A 27,987-nucleotide genomic window follows, 5' to 3' on the forward strand; every position below is an offset into this window, starting at 1 on the left:
ACAGCGAGCAGGGAGTTAAGTGACCCGTTCAGTCTGATCCATGACTCCACTCCACGTTTTCCACTCTTCACTCTCTGCTGGGGTGATTACGCTCTGCTTACTCCAACTTCGACCCTGCGACACTCACACACAAACTCTCAAACACACACACGCACATACACACTTAGCGGTCCAGCATGGAGGCGCCTGCTCCGAGCAGCTAACTTTGGAGCAGCTGGAGCGCATATCTTGCTGAATGGAGTACCTGTGGACTGACAGCATCGCATGAGACTGACATTAGCAGCCTGCTCTACCATGGAGTTTGGAAAGGTTTGGTCCAGATATCAGAGGACGCTGCTCATCACCATGATGATGTTCAAACTGGGTGAGCTCCCAACTTTGAGTTTTTGATTTTTTTCGTCTTGAATGTATAAAATCACAATAACCTCCACAGTTACATCAAAGCGAACCAAAGTGTAGCACGAAGAAGGACACCTTATAAAGCTGCCCTTTTCCGACAACGCAAATAGTTAAAAAGGTATTTTACAACAGCACGATGGCTCTGTGCAGACATACACATGTACATATTCGCGTCAGTGCTTAAGTAAATAAACATGCAGACCACTGCTGACCTAACAGGACATAAAGATGGAAAATAGTGCTATCATCAACAAAAAGTACATATTTAAAGTTGTCTGATGAATCACAAATATGATTTACATTTAGGGTATTGAATCCTGTTCTATCCAAATGTTGTGATCTATAATTGTGGAGCTCTACATATTGTTTCCTGTTATTAAAATAACTTTGCACTCTTTAACAAGTGTATCATACACATGTTGTCTGAGTAAGAACCTTTAAACATATTAAGTTCATCCACGGGTGCAGTTCTTTGCGTGTCTGTTTATGTGCTCACATACATCACCCAAACTCTACCCCAACCCCACCAAGATTAGGGTTGGGGCCATTTTATTATAAAACGTTTGAACATTTACAACATTTAAATGGAAAGTCCTTTTAACAGCAAACATTGCTGTGCAAAAATTGGTGTATGAGACTTAATTTGAAAGGTAATATCCCGCATTTTACAAAAAAGCCCGCATTTAATATGTGGACAAAACAGAACAATAACACTAGACTTATGCTGCAGTGTGTATGTATAAAAACTGAAACTAACAGGACACAGTGTGAGAGTAGTTTGGTAAGTTTTTCATTTAAAGGTAAAGGATGTTACAGATATACTACATATTGTATAACAAATGTATACATATTGGTGCCAAATTAAAGGACGCCTGCAGTGAGGGGATCTGGACGCTCTGTTGTGCTCTGTGACATATTTTGCTATTATGATTTGAATCCACCTTTTTATTAGAGGGAAGTGTTACTATGAAAAAGATCAAATGTACTTAATGAACATGGAAATGGCACCAAGTTACAAAGTGTCTTTAGTTTTTTCTTTTGTGTTTTTTGTGTGTGCTAAAAACTACACGTGAGAAATATATCTTTTAACTGGAGGTTTAGCACAATCATTTCTTTACTTACATCATACTGTGCTCATGAGATCACAAGATTAACTCGAATGAGCGTATGCTTCAACCTCCTGAATCCATACTCTATCAGAGAACCAAGAGATATAACAGGGTTTAAGTAGGTGTGCTCCTTATGGCTCCTAAATGTGTGCAGGGTGTGTCTGGGTGTGTACTGTTGGGGTGGGTGGGGGGGTTCAAAACCTTATGAAACCCTACTGACCTATTTTTCCCGCAACCTTCATTTGTGTGAAATGTCTGAAGCTCATTTAAACGGTGGTAGAACGGCGGCATGGATTGGCTGTGGGTGGCATTGTTAAAGATCACCATGGTAACGAGCTGAGCGTCCGGCTGCACTGCTGCACAGCTTTTTTGTCTCGGCTTTGAATGGAGGGGGTGATGGGTATTAAGGAGCATGGCAAGAGGTCTGGCACGCAGCAAGTTTTAAAGAAGAAGGCAGGCGAGAAGAGACAGAGGAGACAGGGCGATGGTGAAGAGACGAACACGAGGATGACAGAGACGGGAAAACTGGAAGAGTTCACATGAAAGTAAAAGTATTTAGAAAAAGTTTTTAACAATGAGCACATTTGAAAACCTCTCAAAAAGCTGAACAACATAGAGTGTGTTCACAAATATATTTACTGTTACCTTTAAAACAAATTTGGTATTTTTAGGAAATGGGAAAAATACAAAACCAACATGTCCTAAAACTCACCCATTGGTCTCTTGAGTGCCGTCTTCTGCAGATGATGAACACAATGGAGACAAGTGCATTTGTCAGAGCCATTCCCGTCTATAGGACACGAGCTGTGTCTAATTCCAAAAGAATTTGTGAAATGCGGATAGAAAACTGGTGACTAACAATATGAAAAACATGGGGGCTAAGATGTATATAGAAGCCTTGTATTATACTTTTTAAACGTCTGTGAGCAGCTAGCTGACAAATTGACTCCCCGGAAAATAATTGGAGTTGGTGTAGCTTATACGAAGAAACAAATTTCCCTCCAGACTAGACACAAATAGTGAGTTTAAAGTGACATGGCCTCTACAGTAACTCACGGAGGAGACAAAAGAATGTATGTCTGTGGCTAGCTGAGTCAGAGAAGATTTGTGCTTTTTTTGTACAAAGTAAAGCAGCCACCTGCCGTGGGGCATTAGGAGCCCAAAGCGGAGCCCAGTCTCTTGTGGTGATTCAATAAAATTCCTCTGAGCTCAACTCGTGCGTTAGCCAGGGGCTTCCCTTTATCTATGATTCACAGCGCTGCTGTTTCCTCAGCCCTGCAGCAGTACTCTCTGTTGACTCTGTGGTGCTGTTGCCGTGACTCAGGGTAAACACGTGTCGACTGCCTTTTACATCTGCCAAGAGTGAATTTGATTTTCTAGCAACACACCTCTATCTACATCCTTTGTAATGCACCCATCTGTGCACAAATGTGTAGTCACCTATTTGATTCACTTAGCTCTAGTTTTGCTGTTTTTAGTAAGTTAGTGAAATAACTCCAGAAATCTATTTTTAATGCCAACATTTCATTCGGTTAGAACTGGCAAATTTATAACATTACCAGCTCTCTCCTTGATTACTGGTTGACCATCATCACTCTGGACATCCCCAGGAGCAGGTGTTGTGGGGAGGAAAGCCAAGTCACTAATATTTATTCTCCAGCTCACTAGACCATTAAGTCCACTCCTCCAATAAACTTCCTCGTTAGGGTGTGGGGGCTGTTTCCACCCGGGGAAGTATCCACTGTGTTAGCCAGCTGGTCTTGTTAAGTGGGAAGATATGTATGTGAATCATATACAGTAATGAACAGAAAACAATAATAACATTTATTTGGGTGATGCACTCAAAATCACCATGGCTACTCTTAATGAGGATCATCCAGAACCAACCCTCGTGTCCAAGGTTGTTACGCATACAGTTTCTTAGCTCCAGGATTTCCCAATTTCCCCTTATTATTCTCTCTATTTTATAATAATGCATAACTTTATTTATCTGTTCCCTTTTTTATATATTTGTTTACCCTTATTTCTTTACTAGTACTATTCTTGGTATTATTATTTTTTTCTCCCCCTCTTCATCTTTTTCTTCATCTTATCATTAATAGTGGTGGGATTATATCATTATTATTAGTAATAATATCATTATTAGTTATATTTATTCAACTTTGGGTGAAAAACGAAGTTGATTTTTGAAGCTGGATTTCTATTCGATTCAGTGTAATTAAACTGAATTTTATTCATATATCACCAAATTGCCGCAGTCACCTCAAGACCAATAATGCAGTAATACAGAGAAATCCCCAACAATCACATAAAGCCCTCGGAGCAGGCACTTGGTGACAGTGGGAAGGAAAAATGCCTTTTTGAGGGGAAGAAACGTCTGGCAGTTTATTTTAAATAAACCATTCCTTTGCAGATGGTTCAAGCTAATTGAAACAATTCACCACTTCCTGTTGAGAAATGGAGCATTTGTCTAAAAGACATCCAAAAAGTAGATAAAATGATACAATAAAAAACACCTACCATTGTTTTTGTTTTAAACAAAATGTATTGGTACCTTTCGGTTGTGATCAAATGTCTTGACAGTTAAATTTTTTCCCCACTGTGATAGTGGGCATGTTGGTGCACTGGATGGCACTAGTGCCTCATAGAAATAAGGTTCTTAAATCAGATCCTCTTTCCAGGACTGTTGTTAAAGGATTTCTTTTTCTGCACGTTTTCAGCTTCTTTTGACAACTTTTTGTTATGTGCGACAAAGTTGGAAAAATCTATTCTAATTAGCATTTGAGACATCAGGATGCTTTTTGTTTTCTTTATAATATTTGAACAGATGATGACGTAAGTATTACCCTGCTGTATATGTCTGAAACAACACACAGGCAGAGCAGACTTTATTTCAAATGAAGCATTTTGCTACAACATATTACATCTAATGGCTAAACTATGCCTGTACATGAACTTTACTGACTGCTTACAGTACATCACACTCGAACTGAAGTTTCTGTCTTTAAGGTTATCTTGAATTATGCACATTTAGAATAGCCCCAGATTTGCTTCAGATAATTAATAACTCTCTATTTCAGGCAACAACTACATGCTTTATAATGCAAAACAGCCTTTTTCATGTCCTTCAGGCTGGATTTGTCCATACCACAGCATAGTGATGAGACAAAATCTTCTGTTTTGGTATTAAATGATCACAGGTGATACTGCTGGATAGAGCGGAAAAGATGGTTCAGGTCATGTTTACATGATAGACACTACTTCATGTCACTTGATAACGATGAATTTGAGAAAAGCCAACATGTGGAATTCCTCAAGAATCCCTCGTTGGACCTCTTGTGTTGAACATGTACCTGCTTTGCTCAAATTCTACTTGTGCCTTACAACAGCGGTCCCCAACCTCCGGGCCTCGGACCGGTATTGGTCCGTGAGTCGTTTGGTACCGGGCCGCGAGAGTTGAGGCTCAGGTGTGAAATGTCTGGTTTTCAGGGTTTTTATCGGTTTTCAGCGTTATTTTGTTATCGTTTTAAACGTTAACTCGGTTTTCCTGGGTCTTTCACGTGTGTTATGAATAAATCTTCTTTACTAGTACAAGTTTTATTTTGTTGTATTTATCCGCGACACCTTAAAGGCCGGTCCGTGAAAATATTGTCGGGCATAAACCGGTCCGTGGCGCAAAAAAGGTTGGAGACCTCTGCCTTACAAAACATCCAGGTGAACAGGAGGAGGTCTTCTATGAATTCCTAGAATTAGAAACAAAACAAAGCGATGTTTACGTGTGGAACAAAGTGTGGAACAACCATGCATGAGTATTGGGCTGTTAAGGTCTATGTACCCTATTCCCTGATTCTCTGATATAAAAATATAATAATGGTTCTACAAAGTCTTAACAACAAAGTAGAGACATTCTGACTGGCACACACTATTATTATTTTGTATTTTACTAGTAAAAAAGTATTTTTTGAGCTCATTGCCCAATGTTTTAGAGCTCAGAGTTAAAGTATGGATTAGGTTCAGTGTTAGGAAATCTGCGAATACAAACCAAATGAAAATCTGACTATTATCCAAAAGAGGGATTTAAAAAAGAGCATTACACTGAGTCAATGTCCTTCTTCTCATCAGAGGGAATGGTCATGGTCTATGTTAAAGTGAAGACTCCCTAAAGAGACACGCTGAGGTCTCTGGAGAGCGTCGGCAGTTTGACATCACTCTACCTGCTAACAGTCCACGTCTCTGCTTAGTGTTATTGTTGGATCGAGAGGCTGGTACCAGTCAGTGTCAGGGATCGACCCTGTGCGGCCGTGATCTATGATGTGTTCTGTAATGGCACGGGGGCTGATGGGCTGTGTGTGTAGGAGGAGCTGTTATCATCTCCCTGGAATGTGTGAGGGGTTGACTGAGTTTGGATGAAGGAGTGAGGACAGCAGTTGTCCCTGTTTGCCCACTTCTACAGTGCTGATGAGAATTAGAGCCTGTGCAGGTTAAAGCCCAGAGTTCTGATGGAGTTCAGCTTCCCATACTAGTCTGGGGAGGCAGGTTGGAGGGGGTGAGAAGGAGGGAGGCTAAAAAAAGAAAACTAGAAAAATGTTGATGTAAGAGAGACTACACAACGTAATATCTGACTCGCTGCATTTCTGTCATGGTCCTGGATCTGGTGACCCAGTGTTCATGTGCTTTTGAGTTTTTGTTAATATTTCTTGGTTTTGTTCAGTTAGTTTTTGTGCTTATGTTAGCGTTTAATCTTCAGGTTTTGGACTGTTTAATTAGGTTTAAAAGGTTTAAAAGGAGGTTTATGTTTTTATTGTACGGTTGGTGTTCTTGTTACATCGTTTAGTTTCTTGCTCTTCATAATCCTAGTTCTCCTCCTGTGGTTGGTCCGTCATCCTTATCCTGCCTGTGTATTTCAGTCTCCCTCTGTTTGTTGTCACGATCTCCGAATTAGCTGTCGGTTCTGGTCGGGTCATGTATACCAATGTATGGTTGTAGTTCTAGCTCACCTTTTGTTTAGTTCATGCATTTTACTTTTAGCAAAGCTGCTGCTTTAAGTCAAGAGTCTCAGAGTTGTGCGTCCTAACCTAGCCTGCCACACAGCTCATCATGACACAACAAAACCAATATAGTCCATGTTTTATCAAATACATATCACACTTTCATATTCAAATTTAGTAGTGTAATTTTCATAATGCATTTTGTATCACAGTTGCAGGCCATTATCAGTTGTAATCACTTGATTAGATCGACTTCATTAAACAGGAGGCTGTCTAACTAATCCGAATTAGAGATAAAATATTAAAGCATCTGTAGTTTAATAGCTGCTGTGGTGGCTCCTCAGGACCTCTGTGTTCTGTAACACCTGTAATAATAAGAATGACAATACTACTACTACTAATAATAATCTATAGTAGATGATTCTCTGCTAGACAAATTATTGGATGTGGTGGATTTCCTTTATCTGATTTCCTTAAGTTGTGCTTTGTATTATTCATACAGCCTACATACTGTGCTTAGGACCAACAATTAACTAGTTTTATCTATGAACTCTGAATAATGTCCTTTAACCAGGCATTTGTGTTGCTAAAGAGCGCACAAACATTTAACTGATCTAGTTGGCTAGTAGTGCACATTGCTGCTTATAATGAACACTGAACAGTAAACAGTCCTCAGCTCAAGTGTTTCCTGACTAATATGTCTTTGGACTGTGGGGTGAAGCCAGAGTACCCAGAGAGGACTCATGCAGACACGGGGAGAACAAACGCCACACAGACAGGCTTCAGCCAGATGGCAGAGGGACTATAGTGCTCACCACTTTGCTGTAAACAGTATAAGAAATATATAAATATTTAGTAACTTTCAGATATTTAAGTTTTATTCTTTTCTTAGATTGACATTTTTTTAAAAACTCAAACGATGTAATTATATCAGGGCCCACTTTAGACACTCAAATACGAAGACTATAATATGTCTATAATATAATATGAAGACTATTATTCTTTGTTTTTTAAGAGTCTCCACGTTGGATTATCGGCCTCAGCGTTGTATTCGGTCTCCTCCTTCACTACAGCCATTAATCTTCAGTCTCATTCTCTTTCCTCCTGTTTCCAGTCATCATAAGTGTGATTATTGGTCATAAGTGAGCATGCTGAGGCTTATTATCAACTATGAAATTAAAACAGAGGAAACAAACAATGCAGCACTTCTCAGGTTTGGAAAGCAGAAAGGTGGTGCATGGAGATGTGAGACACTCATGTGAGGAGGAAGTAAGAGCAGATAAAGAAGGTGATAGCAAATGCATGTGAGAGGAACTGGGGGTGTTAAAGTGGATACAGTGGGAAATGAGGACTGTAGGTGTTGCAGGGAAGATATAAACAGATTGTTACTGGGAGGTTGTTAGCAGTGGGACACAGTGGCTGCCATTTTATTGGGATGATTTTATTCGAAACATCTTACAGTAATTCCATAAATTTGTGAGTGTAGATGTCAGTAGTGAAAATCCAACACTTTGTTAGTGGAGGAAGGAGAGGGAGGTGTCACAATGGGCTTTCTTGACATACAGGTGTTTCTTCTGCTTTAGGGGTGATGAAGAGTAATTTTACAGCTAGACCGGAACTTTGGAAGAGCCTATTATAATGCAAGGTTCAACATATAAAATGACTTCTCGGGTATTTTGTTGCAGTGCCCACATTTGTTCTTGTCATTGCGTATACAGGCTGAGGTTAAATGAACATCTCTGCAGGATGCTTCGTACATTTGGAGACGGGGTGAGTCTCATTTGCACCTCAAAGGTGAATCCTTCCTGCAGCTACACCTGCGGCAAATGTAGAAAGATCAGTTAACCTGACAAACATTTCCATGCTCCAGTAAATGATCCATGTGGTATTTATCATAATTATCTATAGTTTTATCAGATAAATTCAAATAAATGAAATTACACACAAAAAATACATAAATAAACTACTATTCATTTTTACTAATTGTTAGAAATATATGTGAACAATATCTTTATAGTTTTTGTAAAGTTTCAAAATGTTTACTAAATACTGCGTAGTGTGGACATCCATTATGTTGACTAGTGTTTCTAATACGTGCTTTAAAGACTGTGTTAATATAACAGGGGCCTCAATAAATCACAACACTGTGAAACGAGCTGCTTCACTCATCGCTTGGCTTCGTTTGTCTCACTTTGGTTTAGTTACTAAAACTACTGAGGATGGTAAATGTTGCAGTTTGTTCAGTGATGAGCTGGGACAAACACTAACGCCACGACGTGCAACGCTAACAGAGACTTTATATGTTTGCAAACTGGACTAAACAGCCCTTCTAAGGGCTGAGTTAGTGAAGAAACCTCTATCACAAAGTGACAGTAAAGAAATATGATTTTATGTGTTCTTAACAGGAAGTTTGTCTTTCATTTCCAGGCCTGCTGTGCACAGCAGCAGAAGATGTGTGCTTATCGTCTCCTTGCAACAACGGCGGCTCTTGTCTTGACCACTTTGGCGACTACGTGTGCCTTTGCCCCAAAGAACCAGTGTGGTACACAGGTAAAAACTGTGAGGACCTGTATGATGCCTGCATCGATGCAACTTGCAGCAATTGCACAAGCAAACCTGGAACTGGCAAGTACACCTGCCTCTGCCCGGGTGGTTTCGCAGGGCTCAATTGCACCCAGGGTGTTGATGAATGTCAGAGTAACCCCTGCCAGGGTAATAAGTCCTACTGTGTCGATGGAGTCAATGGCTATTCTTGCCACTGTCCAATTGGTTTTGGTGGTGAGCACTGCCAGGATAATGTGACCAAATGTTCAGAGGAAACATGCCAGAACGGTGGCACCTGTACGGACATCCCTGACACTGGGCACCTGTGCCAGTGTGCTGCAGGATACCAGGGGACAAACTGTGAGGAGAACGTAGACGAGTGCCAGTCGGAGCCCTGCCAGAATGGAGCCATCTGTAAAGATGGAGTGAATGCATACCAGTGTTTCTGTGTGCCAGGATTTCAAGGCTCCCGCTGTCATTTGGACATCGACGAGTGTGCCTCCCGACCCTGTCAGAATAATGGCACGTGTTGGGATGAGGTAGATCACTACAGGTGTGACTGTGCTCCAGGCTATAAAGGTGAGCAGGTATTTGAAGCAGGTCGTGTTTACAACAGGCAGAGCAGCATAGTGCAGGAACTGTAAGGTACCGAGCTTCATATGAACATATTTTAAATTTACAGCTTTAACTGGCTGTTCTAGGTTTAGAATACTTTCCCAAATAAGTCCAATAAGATTTAATTACACTTATATTGGCTCATTTAACAGTAGCAGTGTATAGTCTGTAATTCTTGTCTTATTATAATCATACCTCTTTAAATAACCTTTGTCACTCCCAGCAAACATGTCGGTGTAACATAGAGCAGGTACTGTTTAATCATTGTGTCAGATGGGACCCAAAGTCTGGTCTTCTTTTTGAAAGTCATGCAGTTATACCTCCAACCACTGGCAAAATAGCACTATGGAGCACTGCCTGTATATCAGAACATTGCACTAAATGAGTACCTGATATGTTGAAATGTAACTGAACATAAAAGGTTGGGAATGAGAACAAGTTGCTGTGGACAACAGGAAATTCTCAGGTTTCAGATTATTGATTTGCTCCAAGCTTATCGCTCAACAAAAATAAGCTATATTTAAAATTGGTAAGTCATGCGTAAACATTCCTCAATAACCTACAAAAGGATGCTGGGCTGGTAGAAATACGAGGCAGTGGTACAGGCAGCTGCAGTATTGAGACTGCAGAGCTAAAAAGAGCTTAATCGGGAGGGTATATTTTGGAATATGATGTAAAGAGAACAAGACATCTCATTGTGTATATCACAGTGTGACACAGTGTGAATCAGGTAGCTGGCATTGTTTAGTTTAATGTAGTTTGTACCACATGACAGTGGCAGCTAAAGATGATCTCTTGAAACTCTGCAAAATAATTCCAGTGAATTATTCCACAGAGATAGCTGTCTGTCCTCAAACTGCTAATCCTACATCTGATTATTTCAAATGTGAAATGTGATCATTGTGGACATATATGACAATGCATCGCCAAATCTCATGCGCTGGCCTTCTGCCATCCCGGCTGTGTCCTCTGCAGGGATTAACTGCGAGGTGGAGATCGATGAGTGTGAGGTCCGTCCCTGTCAAAATGGCGCCACCTGCCGAGATCATGTTGCCATGTACTCGTGTGAGTGCGTGGCTGGGTTCCAGGGGCAAGACTGCGAAGTCGACGTTGATGAATGTGCCAGCTGGCCCTGTCTAAATACAGGAAAATGCATAGATGGTGTGAACAGGTAGTATTTCTTTCAATATACTGAATATACCCTGGATGTCATTAATGTGCCCCATATGGAAAAGAAATAGAAAAAACTTTTAAAAGACTTGCATCAGATGTGGCCTTCTTCATATAGTGACTCATGTAAGGCTGATATGATTCACTCATGAAAGTGGCCACTTTCTCATTACTTCCATATATTGTTTTAGTAAGTATCCATATACAAGTTTTATTCATATAATTTTTCAAGGGATCTTGATTTTCATACAAGTTTCACACAAGACAGATACAAACTTTATAAGACCTATAAATATATTTTCCATACGGGGCTGTTTCCCTAAACTTAAACTTGAACCATACCTCCACACTAGAATTGAATGATTAGAGTCGGGGGTGGGGGGGGTGTCCCTGACATGCCTAATTTTTCTACATGTAAAAAATGTAACCCTCATAGTTTACTGTGCAAACGAGCTGTTTGAAGAAGGAAATACAACAGATTCAAAGCATCAAAAGATAAAAACCAAAGTAAAACTTTAGCAAATCAAACTGTTTTGATATGTAGTGATATTTACTGTAGTGAAATAATTATTCGTTGTTTTTCAAACTGACAGCATTTTGTACTGTTGAAATGGCACAGCTGTGATTTCATCATTTGATTGCATCACCTGTGTCTGAAGATAAAAACATGTGTAGTACAATCATGTAGTACATATAAGTAGTAGTACATCAAATAGAAGGAATTCATCAGTGCAACAACACGACTCATAATCCTCATAATCACTGTAATCAAACCTTATAATTTAGCAGGATAAAGGTGATGAGCAGAATATTTAACAGTCAGGTGGACTGAAAAACAGAAGATAATCGGTGTTAGGAAGAGACTAGTGTACACTAACATACAGGTGCACTGTGCCAGTCTGTGTTGTGTCTGCCCAGGACTGCACGGCAGACATTAAAGTTGATCAAGGACAGGAATTAATCCTCTTACTGTCTGTCACGGTCATAGTCCTCACACAGCTGTAGGTGCTGTGAATGCCTGGGACAGTAAAATGTATTTTAACAGCATCGAGTGAAGAAGATAAAGGATGTAGTAGTTTCACATTATAAGCATCGGTATGTAAATCTTACACTGAGTCAGAATCAAATGAGTAAACATCATTTAGAAACAAAATCGTAGAAAAATCATTATTTCAATTAATTGATTTTTTGATGAGAAGCTGCTTTACTGGCCTGTACTTAAGTTGCATTTAGCATCACAAGTACATGTTTATTATTTGTTTACAGCTGCAACCATTATTTTGTCAGTGTAATAAAAAAGGAATTTTCTTACAGCTGAAAAAAGTGGATTTATAAGAAATCAAGTCAGTGGCTTTGATACTAAAACTCTTTGATCTGTCTGCATTTGTAGTATTATTCAAATAGAATTATTATGAATTACACAACAAAACATTGTTTCCATTTGTATATTTTTTGTAAAAAAAATAAATAAAAATAAATCAAAACATAACATTTCATTGTTTCAGCTTGTCACATGTGAGGATGCACTTTTAAAAATTAAATCTTTTACAATTTCACTGATATTTGTGTTTTGTGTACAATGTTGAGGTCAAGCGGAGATAACAAGATACTTGGAGCCCAGTGGGAAGTTTTCATCTTAACCTCCTAAGACCCAAACTCTTCCATGGCAGCATCTTTAATTTCTCTTTGTTTTTGGGTTGATTGGGACCTGATGAATGTAAAAACAAAGAATTACAACATTTTTCTTAACCTGGTTTTTGTTTCTGAGAAAAATCAGATCCAGATTTGAGGACATTGGCTTTAAACTTGGATCGAACGGTGGCAGTGTAAAGTCCTTGTAAGTGGATATCAGGCCCTTGTAGAGCAAAATGTATTTTGGTCTAAACGCCCCAAAATGTGATGCCACACATGTGGACAGCAGGTCCTAGGAGGTTAAAATGCACTCTGTGTCAACCAGCTACAACAGTGCAACAGTAATCTAATGTGTAGTATGATAGACATGCTCAATCAGTCTAAGACTGCCTATCTTGTCTCTTCTAGTTATGTCTGTGACTGTGAGGGGACAGGCTTTGTAGGCGACTACTGTGAAGAGGATATTCCTGAATGTGCTTCTGACCCCTGCCAGAACGGAGCCACGTGTTTGGAGGGGACCAATCAGTACAAGTGCCTGTGTTGGCCAGGTACGCTGTGGTTCAACTCTAAGTCTAGTATAAACCACCTCTCACCATGGTTTAGGGCTTGTGTTATATGACTACTCACCAAAAATGCTAAAAAGTGAAAAAAAGAAAAGCTGCGGGGTTTCCCATGCATGAATCACACTGAACAAAGGGAGTTAAGGACTCTTGAGTCTGAGGGCATAAAGAGCAGAGCCACCATTCAAAAGCAGGGACATTCTTTAACGTAGGAGGACGTACAAAGATGCAGACGCAGGCTGAAGATGAGAAAAGCTAAGCTGTGTTTAGCAGGTGTCCCTGAGTCTGATTATTTACACTAATTTAAAGCCTTTTAAAAATCACATGAATTATTAAATAAAAAAACTGTGCCCCCATCGTTTGAAGGTCAAACTATCCAACGAACTGTAAACATGCTGTTGTGTTGGACGCATCACATCAGCTTCTGAACAACAAATGCAGAGATTATTTCTAACTTTGCATTGCTCAGCACACTTAAAACACTGACATGCTGGCGCCGTTTTCTGCTTTGATTGCTCAGAAACAATGAATCCCATATCTAATGGAAGGAGGTTAAAGTGGAAACGATGTCCTGCTAAAGAAAGAAACAGTAGTTCTGGGGAGTAACTAAAGAAACAGCTTTAGAAAAGTCTTGGGGGGCTTGAATATTTTAGTAAAATGTTTATTTTGGTTACATTTGATCCTCCTCAGAAAGTATTTTTTAATATATTTAATATTTGAATATTTCTTATTTTGTAGTTATTGTAGGACTGAGGCAATATAGCATGATGTTCTTACGACCATGTAAGTATGTTGACAGACTGAATATTATTATAAGAATGAGTATATAATGTGTTTGTGTTTATGTGCAAGCAGGTTACGAGGGAGACGACTGCCAGGTGGATATAGATGAGTGTGAGCAGCATCCCTGTCACAATGGTGGAAAGTGTTTTCAACGCTCAGATGTCGTGAACTACAGAAAGCTTCCTGAACTCAGCACTGCTGACTTCAGTTATGATGTGGCCGCCGGCTTCATCTGTCATTGTCTGCCAGGATTCATTGGTAAACCAGACAAAAACCACTTGAGTTTCTCTGCATGTTGCCTCGTTGATGTGAAGGTGACGTGGATATAAATATCACTGATATAATCCTCTTGCAGGAGACGACTGCTCTGTTAATGTGGACGAGTGTGAGTCTGCTCCATGTCAGCATGGAGGAAGCTGCCAGGACCTCGTCAACTCTTATCAGTGTGTCTGTCCAGATGGCTTTACAGGTAGGAGACACCTCTTATCAGCTATTTAATTTTACCCCCTAACAAGTTGTGTTTTCTGTTCTCTTCCTTCAGTGTCACAAAGTAGAGGCTGTTATATAATCTACCAGGACAGATGATATAGAATCAGTGATGTAGCCTGATCTGGTGTCACAGTGGTGAAGTGTGTGCTGAGCCTTGCCTGCACTAAAAAATCACCGTCAGCTGGAGCAGAAACGACAGTATCTCTTTAAAAAACTCTTTATTTCCTTTTAAATATTTCTGGTTTTTTTACCTCAAGGTCCTCGTTTGTGTGACAATTTGAACTAAACAGTTCAAATTGAACATTTTCATTAGGAGTCAGTGTAGATGGATTACCTAAGAATCTGCTATGCCAAACAAAAGTGCTTCCAAACTACTGAAAACAAACTGACCCACATCACTAATCTGGAAGCCCAGAAATCTGTTCTGGAAGTGATGAGTTCAGCCGAAGGCTCTCATCAAGAAAATCTGAGCGTATTTGCTAACAAAATGATGACAGTAGAGGAAAGGAGTGGATGAGAGCGCACATGATAGAGAGAAGCATAGCTGAAAACAACAGAGCCAATAGAAGGTGCCATATGTCAGGCATTAAATGTGGGTCTCCTAAGAAACTTGTCAGGAGGGAGGGGGGATTACAGCAAAGCTGCTTAGTAGCCTAATTAAAGTCCAATGAATAAAGGACAATAAACAAGGACCTTATCCAAAGGATACATATGTCATGTGTCTTCCATCCTGCACTATATCCAGGGAGCAGGTGCACTTAGAACAGCACAATGATGCACAAGGAAGCTCTTATTTTGTAGAATCTGAAGATTATATCAAACATGTTATGCGCATACTTTGACTGTGAGCACTCTTTTCCTTGGTGTGCCGGGTTTTTCATGCTTCTTGCAACACTTAATGTTCTTTTGGTTCTTCTGTGAATTTAGACTCTTCCTTCTTTTGAACTGGGATGCTAGATCATCTGTTGAAGGACTTCTTATTTTTGTAGTGGTTGAAAATGACTGTGGCTGAAATAATGGTCCATCCTATACTTGTTCCCAGCATGTCAAGTACTGCTATTTTGTCAAAGCCCCTGGTATCTCAGACAGTATCCTGGCTGGCTGTGGTTCAGAAGGTAGAGCAGGGCGTCTGCTAATTGGATCTCCTTGGGCAAGATACTGAACTCCAAGTTGCTCCTGATGTGTTCATTGGAGTGTGAATGTTGGCTAGAAAGCACTTACATGGATGAATAGGACATGTATAAAGCTCTTTGAGTGCTTAGGTAGAAACGTGCTACATGCATATGTTCTTTGTTTCAAGTTAAGAGGTGCAAGACTAACTGATGAATCATTTTTTTCAAATCTTTAGCAATTATAGAAGAAAATGTTGACATAGAGACATTTTTATAGATTTAATAAAGCTTAGAAATGTAAAAATCTAATATCTGTTACATGACAAAAATTTACGAATAAAATAATTTTTACATATCACATTAATTTGACCACCGCTCCTGTTTTTACTGGTGCAGTGTTCAAAACTATAGTGACTGCAGCGGGTGATTATTCGATCAGCTCTTCATTATGCTGTGAGTGTCATCAATCCAGCTTTCAGTCAGAAGCACGTGCAGTTCATTGCTACTAATGATTTCGCTGTGGATTTAATTCATACAAGAGCAGAGGGTCTAAACAAAATGAAATATAGATATATATTGTATATATTATTATATAGTCCAGTGCTTTTCAAACCTGGCCCACACACCTTAAACACTGAACATGCAGCACCTCCTGCTGGCTCTTTCCAGGAAGTACTTGGCACTGGTGAGTAACTACAAACCAGCTCATGGAGCAAGGAGGGGACTGCAGCTCAGCATTCCTGTTGTCATACACTGACAGGAGCCAGCTGGAGGCTGGGAGCTAATCGCTTTGATAGGACTGAGCTGCAGATAGGAGTAGGAGTATAGGGTGTGAGTGAGGAAGGAGGAGGAGGAAGAAGGGAGGGAGGAATTCACAGACTGATGGAGGAGGGAGAAAAAAGGCAGAAGGAAAGGTGGGCAGGGCTGGTGTAATCACTTCTGCCTGTCTGCCTGGTACAGAGTAGAGAAGAGGAGGCACCTCTGGTTTATGTGTGTGCGTATGTTAGAGAGAGAGAGGACTTGGTTATGTCACTTCACTCATCCAGTGTGAGCTGTGTGTTGTCCAGTGCCTCAGTGGGTCATGGAAGAAAAGAGGCTGGTGCTGCTGCTGTGCTGCTGCTGTGGGCCCTGGTGGGTAACAGGTATGATGCAGCACTCTTTGATTGCATAGAAGAGATTTGCATAGAGTTGCAAGGTTTTTATGAGAGTGGCGCATTGGCAGCCTGAAGGAGCAGCTTTAGGACACCTCGGGTTTAGAGTGTTTCAGAGGACTAGGTTAATGCAAGTTGACTGCTGCTGTTGAGAGTTAACGTTGAACAGAGTTTGACAAGCGCTGACCACCGATCACACAGAGGGTGTGTCATACACAGCTAACAAATGCAATATTTAAAGGTTCAGTTGGTGCAGTCAACAAGACAGTCACTAAGTTAATTGTGTTAGGGAGACTGAAGATCCTATTGTTGTCTAATTGTGAAATTAACAGCTATTTCCTCAGGTCATTTCCTCATCTGTTAATCGCAGAAAGCTCATCCCCTTGTCTTCATCTACATGTGTGCTTCACTGACTTGATATCTAAGAGATGTTGTAGTGAAAATATGATCCATGTGAATGTATTTTAGCATGGCAAAGTTGGACGAGTGTTGCTGGAGTAAGTTGCAGTGACACTAAATGTCAGTGTTTCCTCGTGCAGGTGTACACTGTGAGGTAGACATCAACGAGTGTGACAGTAATCCTTGCAAGAACGGCGCCACCTGCAAAGATGCTGCCAATTCCTACAGGTGTCACTGCCCTGTGCTGGAGCCCGTCCATGAGCCCTGGGGGGGGCCAGACTGCGACGTCAGGCTCGTCGGCTGCCGGCAGCACCAGTGCCAGCACGGAGCAGGCTGCGTCCCTGTTTTGATCAAGAATGGTGAACACGGCTACACCTGTGTGTGTCCTGCTGGCTGGACAGGAGATCACTGCAATACCTCCACCACCTTCTCCTTCAACTCAGAGGGTTACGTCCATATGCAGTTGCCTGTTTTCAAGAACAAGACAAAGCCAAATGTTCTACGCATGCAGCTTCGATTCAGGAGTACTCTTCCTGACATGGTGCTCTACTACCGGGGCACCGTGGAGAACTTTGTCTCTCTCGAGCTTGTCAAAGGCTCCCTCCAAGCAAAGGTAAAATCAGGGAAGCTACTGTGGGCCAATTACCCAGGCCCAGTCAATGATGGAGAATGGCACATGGTAACCGTGACCATGGATGAGAGATTGGTTCTGGCCGTAAAAGGACCCGGCTGTGAGGAAGGATGCCAAGTAAAGAACGAGGGTCGAAACCATCTAATCTTCCTCCAATCCAGCTCCTTCCAACAGCTGTATATAGGAGGGGCACCACAGAAATATGTGGGCAACTTGTCCAGTGGAAAGGCATTCATCGGCTGCATGGAAGACTTTCAAGTTGACTATAAGCTGCTGCTGCCTCAAGATCTCATCAGGGAGGAGAATTCGGGCTTGGAACTGGGATGTACCAAACCAGACTGGTGTGGTGAGGACCCATGCATGCAGCGTGGACAGTGTGTGGATATGTGGGTCGGTGCCAGCTGTCAGTGCCATCGACCGTACTATGGAGAAAACTGTGGAAAAGGTAGGAGTAAACATCTCACCTCTGCTTCGACTGAAAAAAAGGGTTTTCTGGACAAATTAACAGAACAGGGAAAAACTTCTTAGGTTTAGTAACTCAACACACAAAATCCCAGGTGTCCTAGTTATGGTTAGAGTCACAGCTCTCCCTTTATTTGGAAATTGTACCTGTTGGGTATAACTATGAACTGCGAGGTCACAAAAAGAGACTTGATTCAAATGTTACATCTTCTTAAAATGCAACCTTAACACAACACAATCTGTAAACATGGTTTGATCTAGTGCATGTTAAGAGGTTACAAGTAACAGCTTTAATGCTAGCTGCATCTGCGTCAACAGCCATATGTTATAAGAAGCAGATATTCCAGTCAAACCAGAAGCACTGAAAAGTGACTCCAGGGTTATATTAAGCAAAATCACCTCTTACCAGCTAAGAGTAATTTCCACCAAAACTAGAATTGGAAAAGGCAAAGCACCTTTCAACAGCTCAGTGAAACTAAGCAAAAATGTTTTATCAGACTATGGCTTCCTTTTAAACGATAACATCGGTCAAAATCTGTTAATAATGTTCAAGCCCAGGCCAAGTCTTGAAAATGGTTTCTCATTGTTCAAAGTAGGTTCTGTTTGAGGGGATTGTTGTTGTTGTGAAATTACTCTATAGAAATAAAAGAAAATTGAATGAAATTGTTTCAAAAATACTGAGTACAGAATGTAAAGTAATAAAATAATAGAAAAAGTAATAAAAGTAAAGTAATAAAAAAGCAGAAAATGACCCAAAATGCATCAGTTAAAAACTGAGTAACACCTTTTTATTTGACCTTAGAGTGCAGTTGTGGTTTCTGCACAACTTGGCATTAATTTAAACTAATTTAGCCAATTACCTTCAGTTTTTGAACGAAAGAAATTACTGTTTGCTCGAGGATCTTATGTGATATATCACACAAATAATCATAATGAAATTATAATATCATAGAGAAAGAATGTAATAGTAAATGCTACTGATGCTACTGAAGAGCTCACTAACCAACCTCTGCAGTCAGCCTGATTCATACATGTCACAGTGCTCGTCATTTGTTTAGTACTTAAAATCTTAATATGAAAATAAAAACTAACACATTTGCATAATAAATATAATAACATCTAATAGTTCATGAGATAAAATACTAAAGCTCTGTCCTTCTTCCCCCTACTTCAGAGTACCCTTCCTGGACCTTTGGACATGAAAACAGCACCAGCTATTCTATGTTCAACATATCAGGAACTCACGGTGACAACTTCACCGTTTCGTTTTTTATGCGCTCTCTCAAACACAGTGGCATGCTCCTGCAGTTCCATCGAGAAGGAGACGCCTACCTGACTATCTACCTGAAAGAAGGCACTGTTGCTCTCTACAGTCCTCACACCACGCTTCTCTCAGAAGCGAGATCAGTTACTGATGGGAAAAACAATTTGGTGATTGTAAAGGTACATTGTGGCCATGTGGTTTTTCCCAAAGCGGGCAATAATCGTGCCTTAGGAAATGTGAGTGTAGAAGCCGGGGATGTGGCATATGTTGGAGGGCTCCCTGCAGGCAAGAGCACGAATGCCTGGGGTGGAAACTTCAAGGGCTGTCTGCAGGACATTCGACTGGATCACAAGCATCTGGTTGCTGAAGGTTATCCAGAGGGGATGGAGGTTTACCAGGCAAGCACCGAGGATAACCTGCTGCCAGGATGCCAAAGTGATGATACGTGCAAGGTAAAGGATGCGGTGCATCCCTGTTTAATTTCTCATGATTTACAGTTTTATTTATAATCATTTATTATGGTGATGGATCGGTAAGTACAGTCCCCTCACAGTGAGGTTTCCTGTTTGGAAACATTTCTATTTGACTACAGACAAAATGAAAATGAAATGAGAGAGATTAATATATGCTGCAAAGTTGATTTATGGGAAAATATATGGCTCTTGTATCTCATGGCAATTGCAGGACTGTCTAATAGCTTGGTTGTGATAACCCTATTATCATTCATCTGGTTGAGAATCCTGCTGATCTGTAAGTTAGCGCTCAATCCTCTTAGTAGCCTTAACCTATGCGGTCGCATCAGGTGAGAGATTTTACAAGCGATGGTCTAATCCATCCATCTGTGTTTGTCTGTGCACAGGATGAACCGTGTTTCAATGGTGGACAGTGTCAGGTAACCTGGAATGACTTCAGATGCAACTGCTCCACCAACTACCGGGGTCAGCTATGCGAGACTCGCTTGTGGTGCGTCGAAAAGCCCTGCCCCGAGGGAGTGCGCTGCATGGAGCTGCAGGATGGTTATGAGTGTGAGTAATCCCTGAGCAGTGATTGGCACTGTGTTTTTTCAAACCAGAGAGATTCAGGTTTATTTGTTTCTGCTCTTTTTCTTTTAAATCAGGAATCTTGTATTAAAGTTTTTAACATTAGATTTTTAGGAGGACGTCTCATGAGATTGACAGAGAGACTCGGTGACCTTAACAGTTCTGTAGCAGGTGCATAAACATTATGTTGCATCATATTGAAGTCGTTTTTTATGGCTTTGTTACGTTCCCCCCGAAGGGGTCTAGGCATGCGAGTGAGGGGACCAGTAAGAAATGAGTCCAGAACAGAATGAAAGGAAAACAGACAGAGGCTTTTAGTAAATAAAATAGTCTTTATTTTAGATAATCTTAACATAAAGAGCCGGCAACGCCGTTTTACCAATAACACTTGGAAAAAGGAAAAAAGGTTGCAACAACAAAGAACACAACAACCAAACAAAAACACACCACGAGGAGGCACTTCCAGGGGCCCACAAGCTCACCCTGTCACTAGCAGCAGCTAGCTTTACTGCTGCTGAGGCCCACAAGCCCACACTACTCACGTGAAGCAGTTACACTGCACACTGCTTCCACATTATAGGATCTCTCCCAACAACTTCAACACCCAATGTGAGAACACCAGAGAAAAAACCACGCTGCTCACAGCTCATCCCCAGCTTAAATAGCCTCAGAGGTGATTGCTGACTGGATTCAGGTGGCAAACGAGGCTAACTAAGAGCAGCTGTGTCCTGGGGAGAGAGGAGAGTGAGAGAAACAGAGGGGGTAGGCGTGGCAAGAGAGGAGGAGGCGGAGAAAAACACCACGCCCACACAAGGGCAGTTTCAGGAGGCCCAGCTAGGGCCGTAACACCCCCTCCCATAAATACAAACCAGTGGTTTGTCACAGAACGTCCTACCCAACTTTTAAACATATCACTTACCATGCACCATAATAACGGTTAGGCATAGCCTGCCGAATCTGCCAAGACCTTTTCGATGGGTCCAAAACACTGAATGGGGTTGGCTCAATTCCCTCAAAATAGTGTCTCGAGTGACAGCCAGATGTTTTTCGAGTCATTACACAAAGAGAGCTGGAAGGCCTTACTGAAACACTTTTCAGGCGCTTCTTTGCTAGGTCATGGCGACAGGCATGCTGGTTAGCCAGAGGTGCAGGTTGGAATGGTTGTATCACACCCAATCTGTCACACTGTAGGTCTGGACCTGAAAGATGGCTTTTACTGTGTAGCAGCATTGAAGTGGCACAGAGAGCAACATGACAATGGTTCTACAGAACTATATTGTTTAGTTATCAAGTGTTACTCTTTACTTTGCTGGTGCTACAGCTAATCATTTAGCTCTATAAATAATCAAAATAATCTGGATATGAATTTATATAATCTTTGATATTTCTGGTTCTTTTTTGCAGTTTTGTGCTTAAAAATGAATTTTGCAATTTATTTAGGTTTTTTGGAGGGAAAGCAAGAAATCCCACTGCTGATGTAGAAGACTAAAAATCTGATGTATCAAATATGATAGACTAGGCACTGGTAGAGCAGATGGTACATCAGTCAGAAGGTCAGTGGATTGATCCCCGGATCCTCCAGTCCATGTGTCCAAGTCTCTTTGGACAAAATACTTGAACCCCGAGTCTGTGAAAGTTAGATAAAAGCACTTTAAGAGTGTGTGTGACTGATTGAGACTTAATCACTTAGCAGGAATCATTTTTAGTGCTCATCTAATTCTAAAAGTAATTCTTTCCTCCCATTTTTACAAAGTGTTTGCCACAGAAGACTTGCTGCATAAAGCAGGTCCCTTGATCCAGAAGGATATCTGGGCCTGGATTAGTTATTTTCTTAGCATGATGCCACTGTCTTCCAAGTTTCCTTATTTCAGTCTTACAGTGTTATTCAATACTTCCTGAGTCAAGATTCGACTCTAAAAGACGTCTAAGGTGGGCGAAGTCTCAACTCTGATCAAACTTTCATCCATATCCTTCAGGAAAGACCAACAGACAAATCAAACAATGACCTCCTTGGTGGAGGTGAAAATTAACGTGATGTGTCTGAACCAGCAGCATTTATTTTTTCAAAAATTGTTTCCTAATATTCCTGTTTGTTAGTGCCAGTAACTCTCATGACGTTTTCCCCTCACAGGTTTAACTGAAGCCATTTTCCAGGACAATTCTCTCCAGTACGTTGCCCAAAGCTCCCTGCTGAGCTCCATAACCAACATCACCATGAACGTACGAACACGGGATGAGAACGGGATCTTGCTGCGTTCTGTCAACACAACCGAGGTCTTCTGCCTGGGCCTGCTCAACTCCAGCCTGCTGGTCAAACTGGACAGTGGGGATGGTGCAGAGCTGCAGGCCTTCACGAGCGACAGGACAATCGCTGATGGGGCATGGCATCACATTCAGCTCACCATGGTTGACCCAACACAGTCAGAGTCGCGCTGGCGCCTCACCGTAGATGGACAGAGAGCTGGTGTCAGCTTTGGAACAACTGGCAACCTCAACTTTCTCAATGACACCAAAATCTGGCTGGCAGAAAAATACACAGGATGTTTAGGAGAGGTGAGGCTGGGTGGGGTCTACCTACCGCTCATAAAGGTAGCAGATCCACCTCAGATGAGCCGATTCACCAGAGTGGGTGGCCACGAGCCAAGCATTGGGTGCCGAGGTGCACCTATTTGTGATTCGCAGCCCTGTCTCAACCAGGGTGTGTGTCAGGACCAGTTTAATGAGTTTAACTGCAGCTGCACACCTGGATGGGAGGGGGAGCTGTGTGAAACAGAGATAAATGAGTGTTCTTCAACGCCTTGTGTCTACGGGACATGTAAAGACCTCCTGGCAGACTTCCAGTGTGAATGTGAGCCTGGATACAAAGGGAAAGACTGTGGGGCAGAGGTGGATAACTGTCTGGAGTTCAAGTGTGAGAATGGAGGAGACTGTGTGGAAACACAGGAAACTCACACCTGTTCGTGTCCTCCTGGCTACATTGGAAAGCGTTGCCAGTGAGTATAGCCTTCAGCTTCTCTACAGCGCATTCTTTTAACCCTTGGATGCACAACCTACCAATACCCACATTCTTCCACGAGTGGGGTCAAAAATGACCCCAAATAAAAACAAAGCGTTTTTGCAATAAACTGGGTTGTTTTTCTTCAAAATCTTTAAAATGAAGAGTTGTAACATTTTCTTATTCCAGGTATTCCTCATAAAACTGCATTTTTAATTATTTTTTCATTAATTTTAAGAAATTGCAGTTTTTGTATCACTACCCCCCCCCCCTCCACAAAATCAAAGCGCTTTTGCAATAAATTAAAGACATTTCTCTCATTTTGATTAAGATTATATATTTTGTTCAAACAAAAGAGAAATTTCATTTTTGACATGTACATTGTTTACTTTTCATTTACATTTTAGCACTGAACAATCAGTCAATCAATCAGGTGTCAAAACATGTTTGTCCCTATGTCTGGAGGACGAAAAGAGGTCCGGAGACCATAACACAACAAAAACATCTTATCTCCTCTCACTGCGTGCAGCTGTCACAAACTACTTGCTTCTGGCTGTGATCATTGCACACAGGGGTATTGCATTTCAAACAGCAATCAGTGGCTTTGCGATCTTTGTTTCTTGGACACAACTGGCACCTCTTTTCCTTCTGCTGGCCCTGTGTGCTTCTTTCCTGTGGCTGGATTGCAGCCGTTCTTTTTTTCACTCCACACCTTCCCGTTGCATCAGTGATGTAGGTTGTGGACATCTCTGGACCTGGAAGCCTTCATGACTGGAAGAATGTCTGGCTTGTTCTGTCGCAAAGTTTCCACAATAGTCAGAACCTTCTCAAGGAGATGCTCTGCAAGATGGTGAAGAAGTTGTCAGTGGTGATGTTGTGGCCTGTGTGTCTGAATCCACTGCACAACTGACTGTCAGTGTTTTCCCCCAGATTCTTCTGGGTGTCATCCCCTGGTTGTCTGCCTTGGTACACGATCCCATCAATTGCATATGGGATGCATGCATCACAAACCCAGAAGATTTTTATGCCATACTTGGTGGGCTTACTCGGTTTACTGTAGAAGCTGGGTCATACCTCTGAAAGGCACAAGTTGTTCATCCACTGTGACACAATCACTGGGGATGAATTCCTACCTGCAGTTGATCAGGAACAGGTCCCATATGTAGCAGGAAGCTGCCATGTGGTCTGTTTCAGTCGGTTGGCACTGGTCCTCTTGTCATCAAAGCGCAAGAAATGGCAAATATCTTCAAATTGACATAGTTTCCTTTTACAATGGGTTATGCAGAGGACTCCCAAAAACACATGGACGGTACAATGAAAAACAAGTTCATAAATGGAGATAATACTTACATATATGTTGCTGTGTAAAAATGACCTGGGTGGTGAGACTGCTGACATCAGAAGTGTAAGTGGGACGGTCGGAGTTGCTAAAAATTAAAAGCTCATAGAAGATTTCATAGGAACTGCTTGGGCTCATTTTTGACGCCACTTGTGGAAGAGTGGGGTAGTGATACAAGAACTGCAATTTTTAAAAAATAATGAAAAAGTAAATACAAATGCAAATGGCCTCATGTCCCAAACATGTTTTATGAAGAATACCTGGAATATGAATATATTACAACTTTTCATTTTAAAGATTTTGAAGAATCAAAACACGTGGGGTCAAAAACGACCCAGCGTGTGCATCTCAGGGTTAAATGTGCAAAACTGCACCAGGTAAAACTTTGCCTGGTTCCAGATTGAAATTTCTCCTGCAGTTGTTACTTTTTTATTTGCATTCTTAAACAATTTAAAATTATTCTTTCAAAGGATGATTACAGGCTGCCTGAACGTCATGCAGAGATTTATTTCAGATCGATTTGTCAGTTAGCTGCTTATTTCTAGCAGTTTGTTATAGCATTTATTGTGTAATGCAGTGGTTCCCAAACTTTTTTTGCTAGGCCCCCCTTTGTTTTACAAGAAAATCTCATGTTTGTGTGGGAGCCCGGTCAATAACGTGTCCATTATGCTAGCATTGTCCAAACAGTCTTTTTTTTTTAGTCATACTTTGCCCCCCCCCCCCCCCCACAATGGCTCTGCAACCCCCCACTTTGGGAACCGCTGGTCTAATGTATGAACCAATATTTCATGTCTGACAAATATTAAGATAGTAAAACAGCTAGCTCGCTGTACTTTAAGTAGCACAAAGCGGGCATTGTTTCTTTTTTTTTAGAACCTTACTGTCTAAAGCACCTATCAAGTAAAGGCAAGCAAGATAAACCCAAGATGTTTTGATGAATCAGCTTTTATTAGCCATTCAGTACATTGCTACATCTGTTATCTACCAATTGCATTAGCACACAAGCTAGAATTAGCTACCATCAGTGTAAGTGCTCTGCCCTGCTGGCCATCGTTTACATTCCTTTTTGCGCCTGGACTTTCTCTGTCAACTGTAAAGAAGTTGCTTCTCTTCACAGCTATTCTTCATTTTCACCCACAGCTGTGTGATTTTTTTTCTCTTTGCTGCATAAATTTGGCCTCATGTTATAACTGAAGCTCGCTTCAGGTAACACTTACCATTTAACGTTGTGTTTTATCCTTTTTTCAATATACATGTGCCCTGAAAACTATCATTTTTTACTAGAATTAAACACTCTATAAAAAATTAACAATTAGTAAACTAGGTGATCAACATGAATAATCTGCCAGTGTCATCTGAAACGAACAGAAATGCCAAACATTTGATGGTTCCAGCTTCTGAAAGACTTGTTCTTCCAGTCTGTTTTTCCAGTCCTGTGTTTTACGGAACAAAATATCCAATAACCGGAAGAGCTGATGAGCTTCAGCTACTAAAAATAATCATTAGCTGAAGCTCTGCTGTCGAAAGCCTCCTTGAGAAAATGTGTTTGTGTGTCTAATAGATGGCGTTTTCCTCCTGTGGCATGCAATGCGAACACTGAGTGTCTTAATGGAGGAGTTTGTATTGGAGGCGACTCTGGGGGCAACTGTACCTGCAAGCCAGGATATGCTGGAGACAGGTAGGAGTACGACACTGCACACACTCCTCTTCCACACCCTGTACTTTTAAAAGTACATCTGAACCACATCTAAGTAGAAAGGTCAGAAGGGCACATGTGAGCTGCTGCTCTGTCAGTCAGTATTGTGCTAAAACCTTGCTGATGTGTTTCAGGTGTGAGACAGAAATAGATGAGTGTGAGTCCAGCCCTTGTCTCAATGGTGCCACCTGTCTGGACAGACTCAACCACTTCCAGTGTGTGTGTGTGTCAGGATACACTGGCACGCTTTGCGATAGCAATGTAAGTGACGCACAACTCCATTCACCAAAACCAGTTGTAAGTTAATGTGCTTAGTTCTGCTCGATGGGTTTGCAGTTTGAAATGCCTTTATTTGAGTCAGGTTTCCTTTAGCTACAAGAGAAAATGATTAAACTCCCAGAGCAGTGCTTGAAATTGTGCTTCAGTCTTTATCCACACTTCAAACTAAGCTGGTCTGTGCTGTTCTCTTGCAGAAAGAGGAACAAACAGAGCGAGTTCCATGGTTAGCAGTGGCCATTCCTTTGACCACTCTATGTGTCTTACTGGCCATCCTGGTGGTGTTTTTTCTCATCATGACAGCACGAAAGAAGCGTCAATCAGAGGGCACATACAGCCCCAGCTCACAGGAGGTAGCTGGGGCCAGACTGGAAATGGGCAGCGTCCTCAAAGTGCCTCCAGAAGAGAGGCTTATCTAAGGCTTGAAGCCTTTCCTCACAGACTTACATCCAAAGGATGCATATTAAGGGCGAGAGATCAAATAGTCCTCAGTGTTATCCTTTGCACAAGGAAAGAGGTAACAAAATAATCAGTATCACATTTTCTCTCTAGAAAAACTTGTGACATTCACAACTTATAGGTGAAGACTTCAACGTGGATGCTGACAGAGGCAAACTCAGACTGTGCTGGTAGAAAGAGTTTGGTCATTTGATGTTTAGCTCTCGTTGGGCGTTGCTTTTCACACTAAATCTGTTTTGCATAAATAAAAAGGAAAGAAGAAAAAAACTGCACCACAACAAGGGCTCGGGAGTAGAGCGAGAGCACCACAGAGCCCAACACGTGGAGCTGAACTCCAAAGTGCTCAGGTCCAGATCGAGTCTGAGCTTTTATGGGATGTGATCAGAAGCTAAACGGACCAAAATGTCTGCTGCTCGTCCCAGTGACAGACCCCAGGTTTTAACTGAGAGAGCCAACGTTAGGTTTTCACGCTGTGGCTGATCCGTGCATGTTGCGCACGACTTTGTTCCCCACTATTTGTGGTAGTTGTAGTTACACACTGAAGTTTTAGATTTTTCTGGAGCCAGACGTCATTTTTATATCCGTCATCTCTTTTGCCATATTGGGTTTTCCTTTCTTTCCTTCCACAGTGAAGCTTTTTTGTCTGAAAGAATGCATTTTGAATTAAATTACCTTGATGTTAAATTTCTAATTCAAGAATGCTGCCAGGGATTCCACTTGCCTAATATAAACGATGTCCCACTGGAAAAGAGCATTGTTAACGTTTTAAAATCAGTCAGGTTACGAGCGACTCAACTACAGTCAGGCGTTGGGTATTGGCTAAGTTGATATATATGCTCACCTTTTTATGCAATTTTTCCAATTTAAAAATAAT

General features: G+C 41.3%; 1 protein-coding gene across 1 annotated transcript; it reads left to right on the forward strand.

The window, feature by feature from the left end:
- LOC120731483 (protein crumbs homolog 1-like) lies at positions 1-27,987 on the forward strand. The gene is made up of 13 exons (XM_040028499.1): positions 1-364; positions 8,924-9,619; positions 10,631-10,826; positions 12,866-13,005; positions 13,873-14,058; positions 14,156-14,269; positions 17,092-18,027; positions 19,219-19,760; positions 20,168-20,333; positions 22,480-23,341; positions 26,244-26,360; positions 26,513-26,639; positions 26,852-27,987. Exons 1-13 carry the CDS (start codon positions 265-267, stop codon positions 27,071-27,073), a joined length of 4,404 nt encoding a protein of 1,467 aa, XP_039884433.1. The 5' UTR covers positions 1-264; the 3' UTR covers positions 27,074-27,987.

Source organism: Simochromis diagramma, unplaced genomic scaffold (assembly GCF_900408965.1).
Source record: "Simochromis diagramma unplaced genomic scaffold, fSimDia1.1 OVJJ01000781.1, whole genome shotgun sequence".
NCBI classification, from domain to species: Eukaryota; Metazoa; Chordata; class Actinopteri; order Cichliformes; family Cichlidae; genus Simochromis; species Simochromis diagramma.

Excerpts from the sequence above, each read along its gene's own strand:
- LOC120731483 (XM_040028499.1), top strand. The coding sequence starts at position 265 with ATGAGACTGACATTAGCAGCCTGCTCTACCATGGAGTTTGGAAAGGTT. Across the intron at positions 10,827-12,865 it reads TGCATAGATGGTGTGAACAG|TTATGTCTGTGACTGTGAGG; the intron begins GTAGTATTTCTT and ends TGTCTCTTCTAG. Across the intron at positions 14,059-14,155 it reads TTGTCTGCCAGGATTCATTG|GAGACGACTGCTCTGTTAAT; the intron begins GTAAACCAGACA and ends ATCCTCTTGCAG.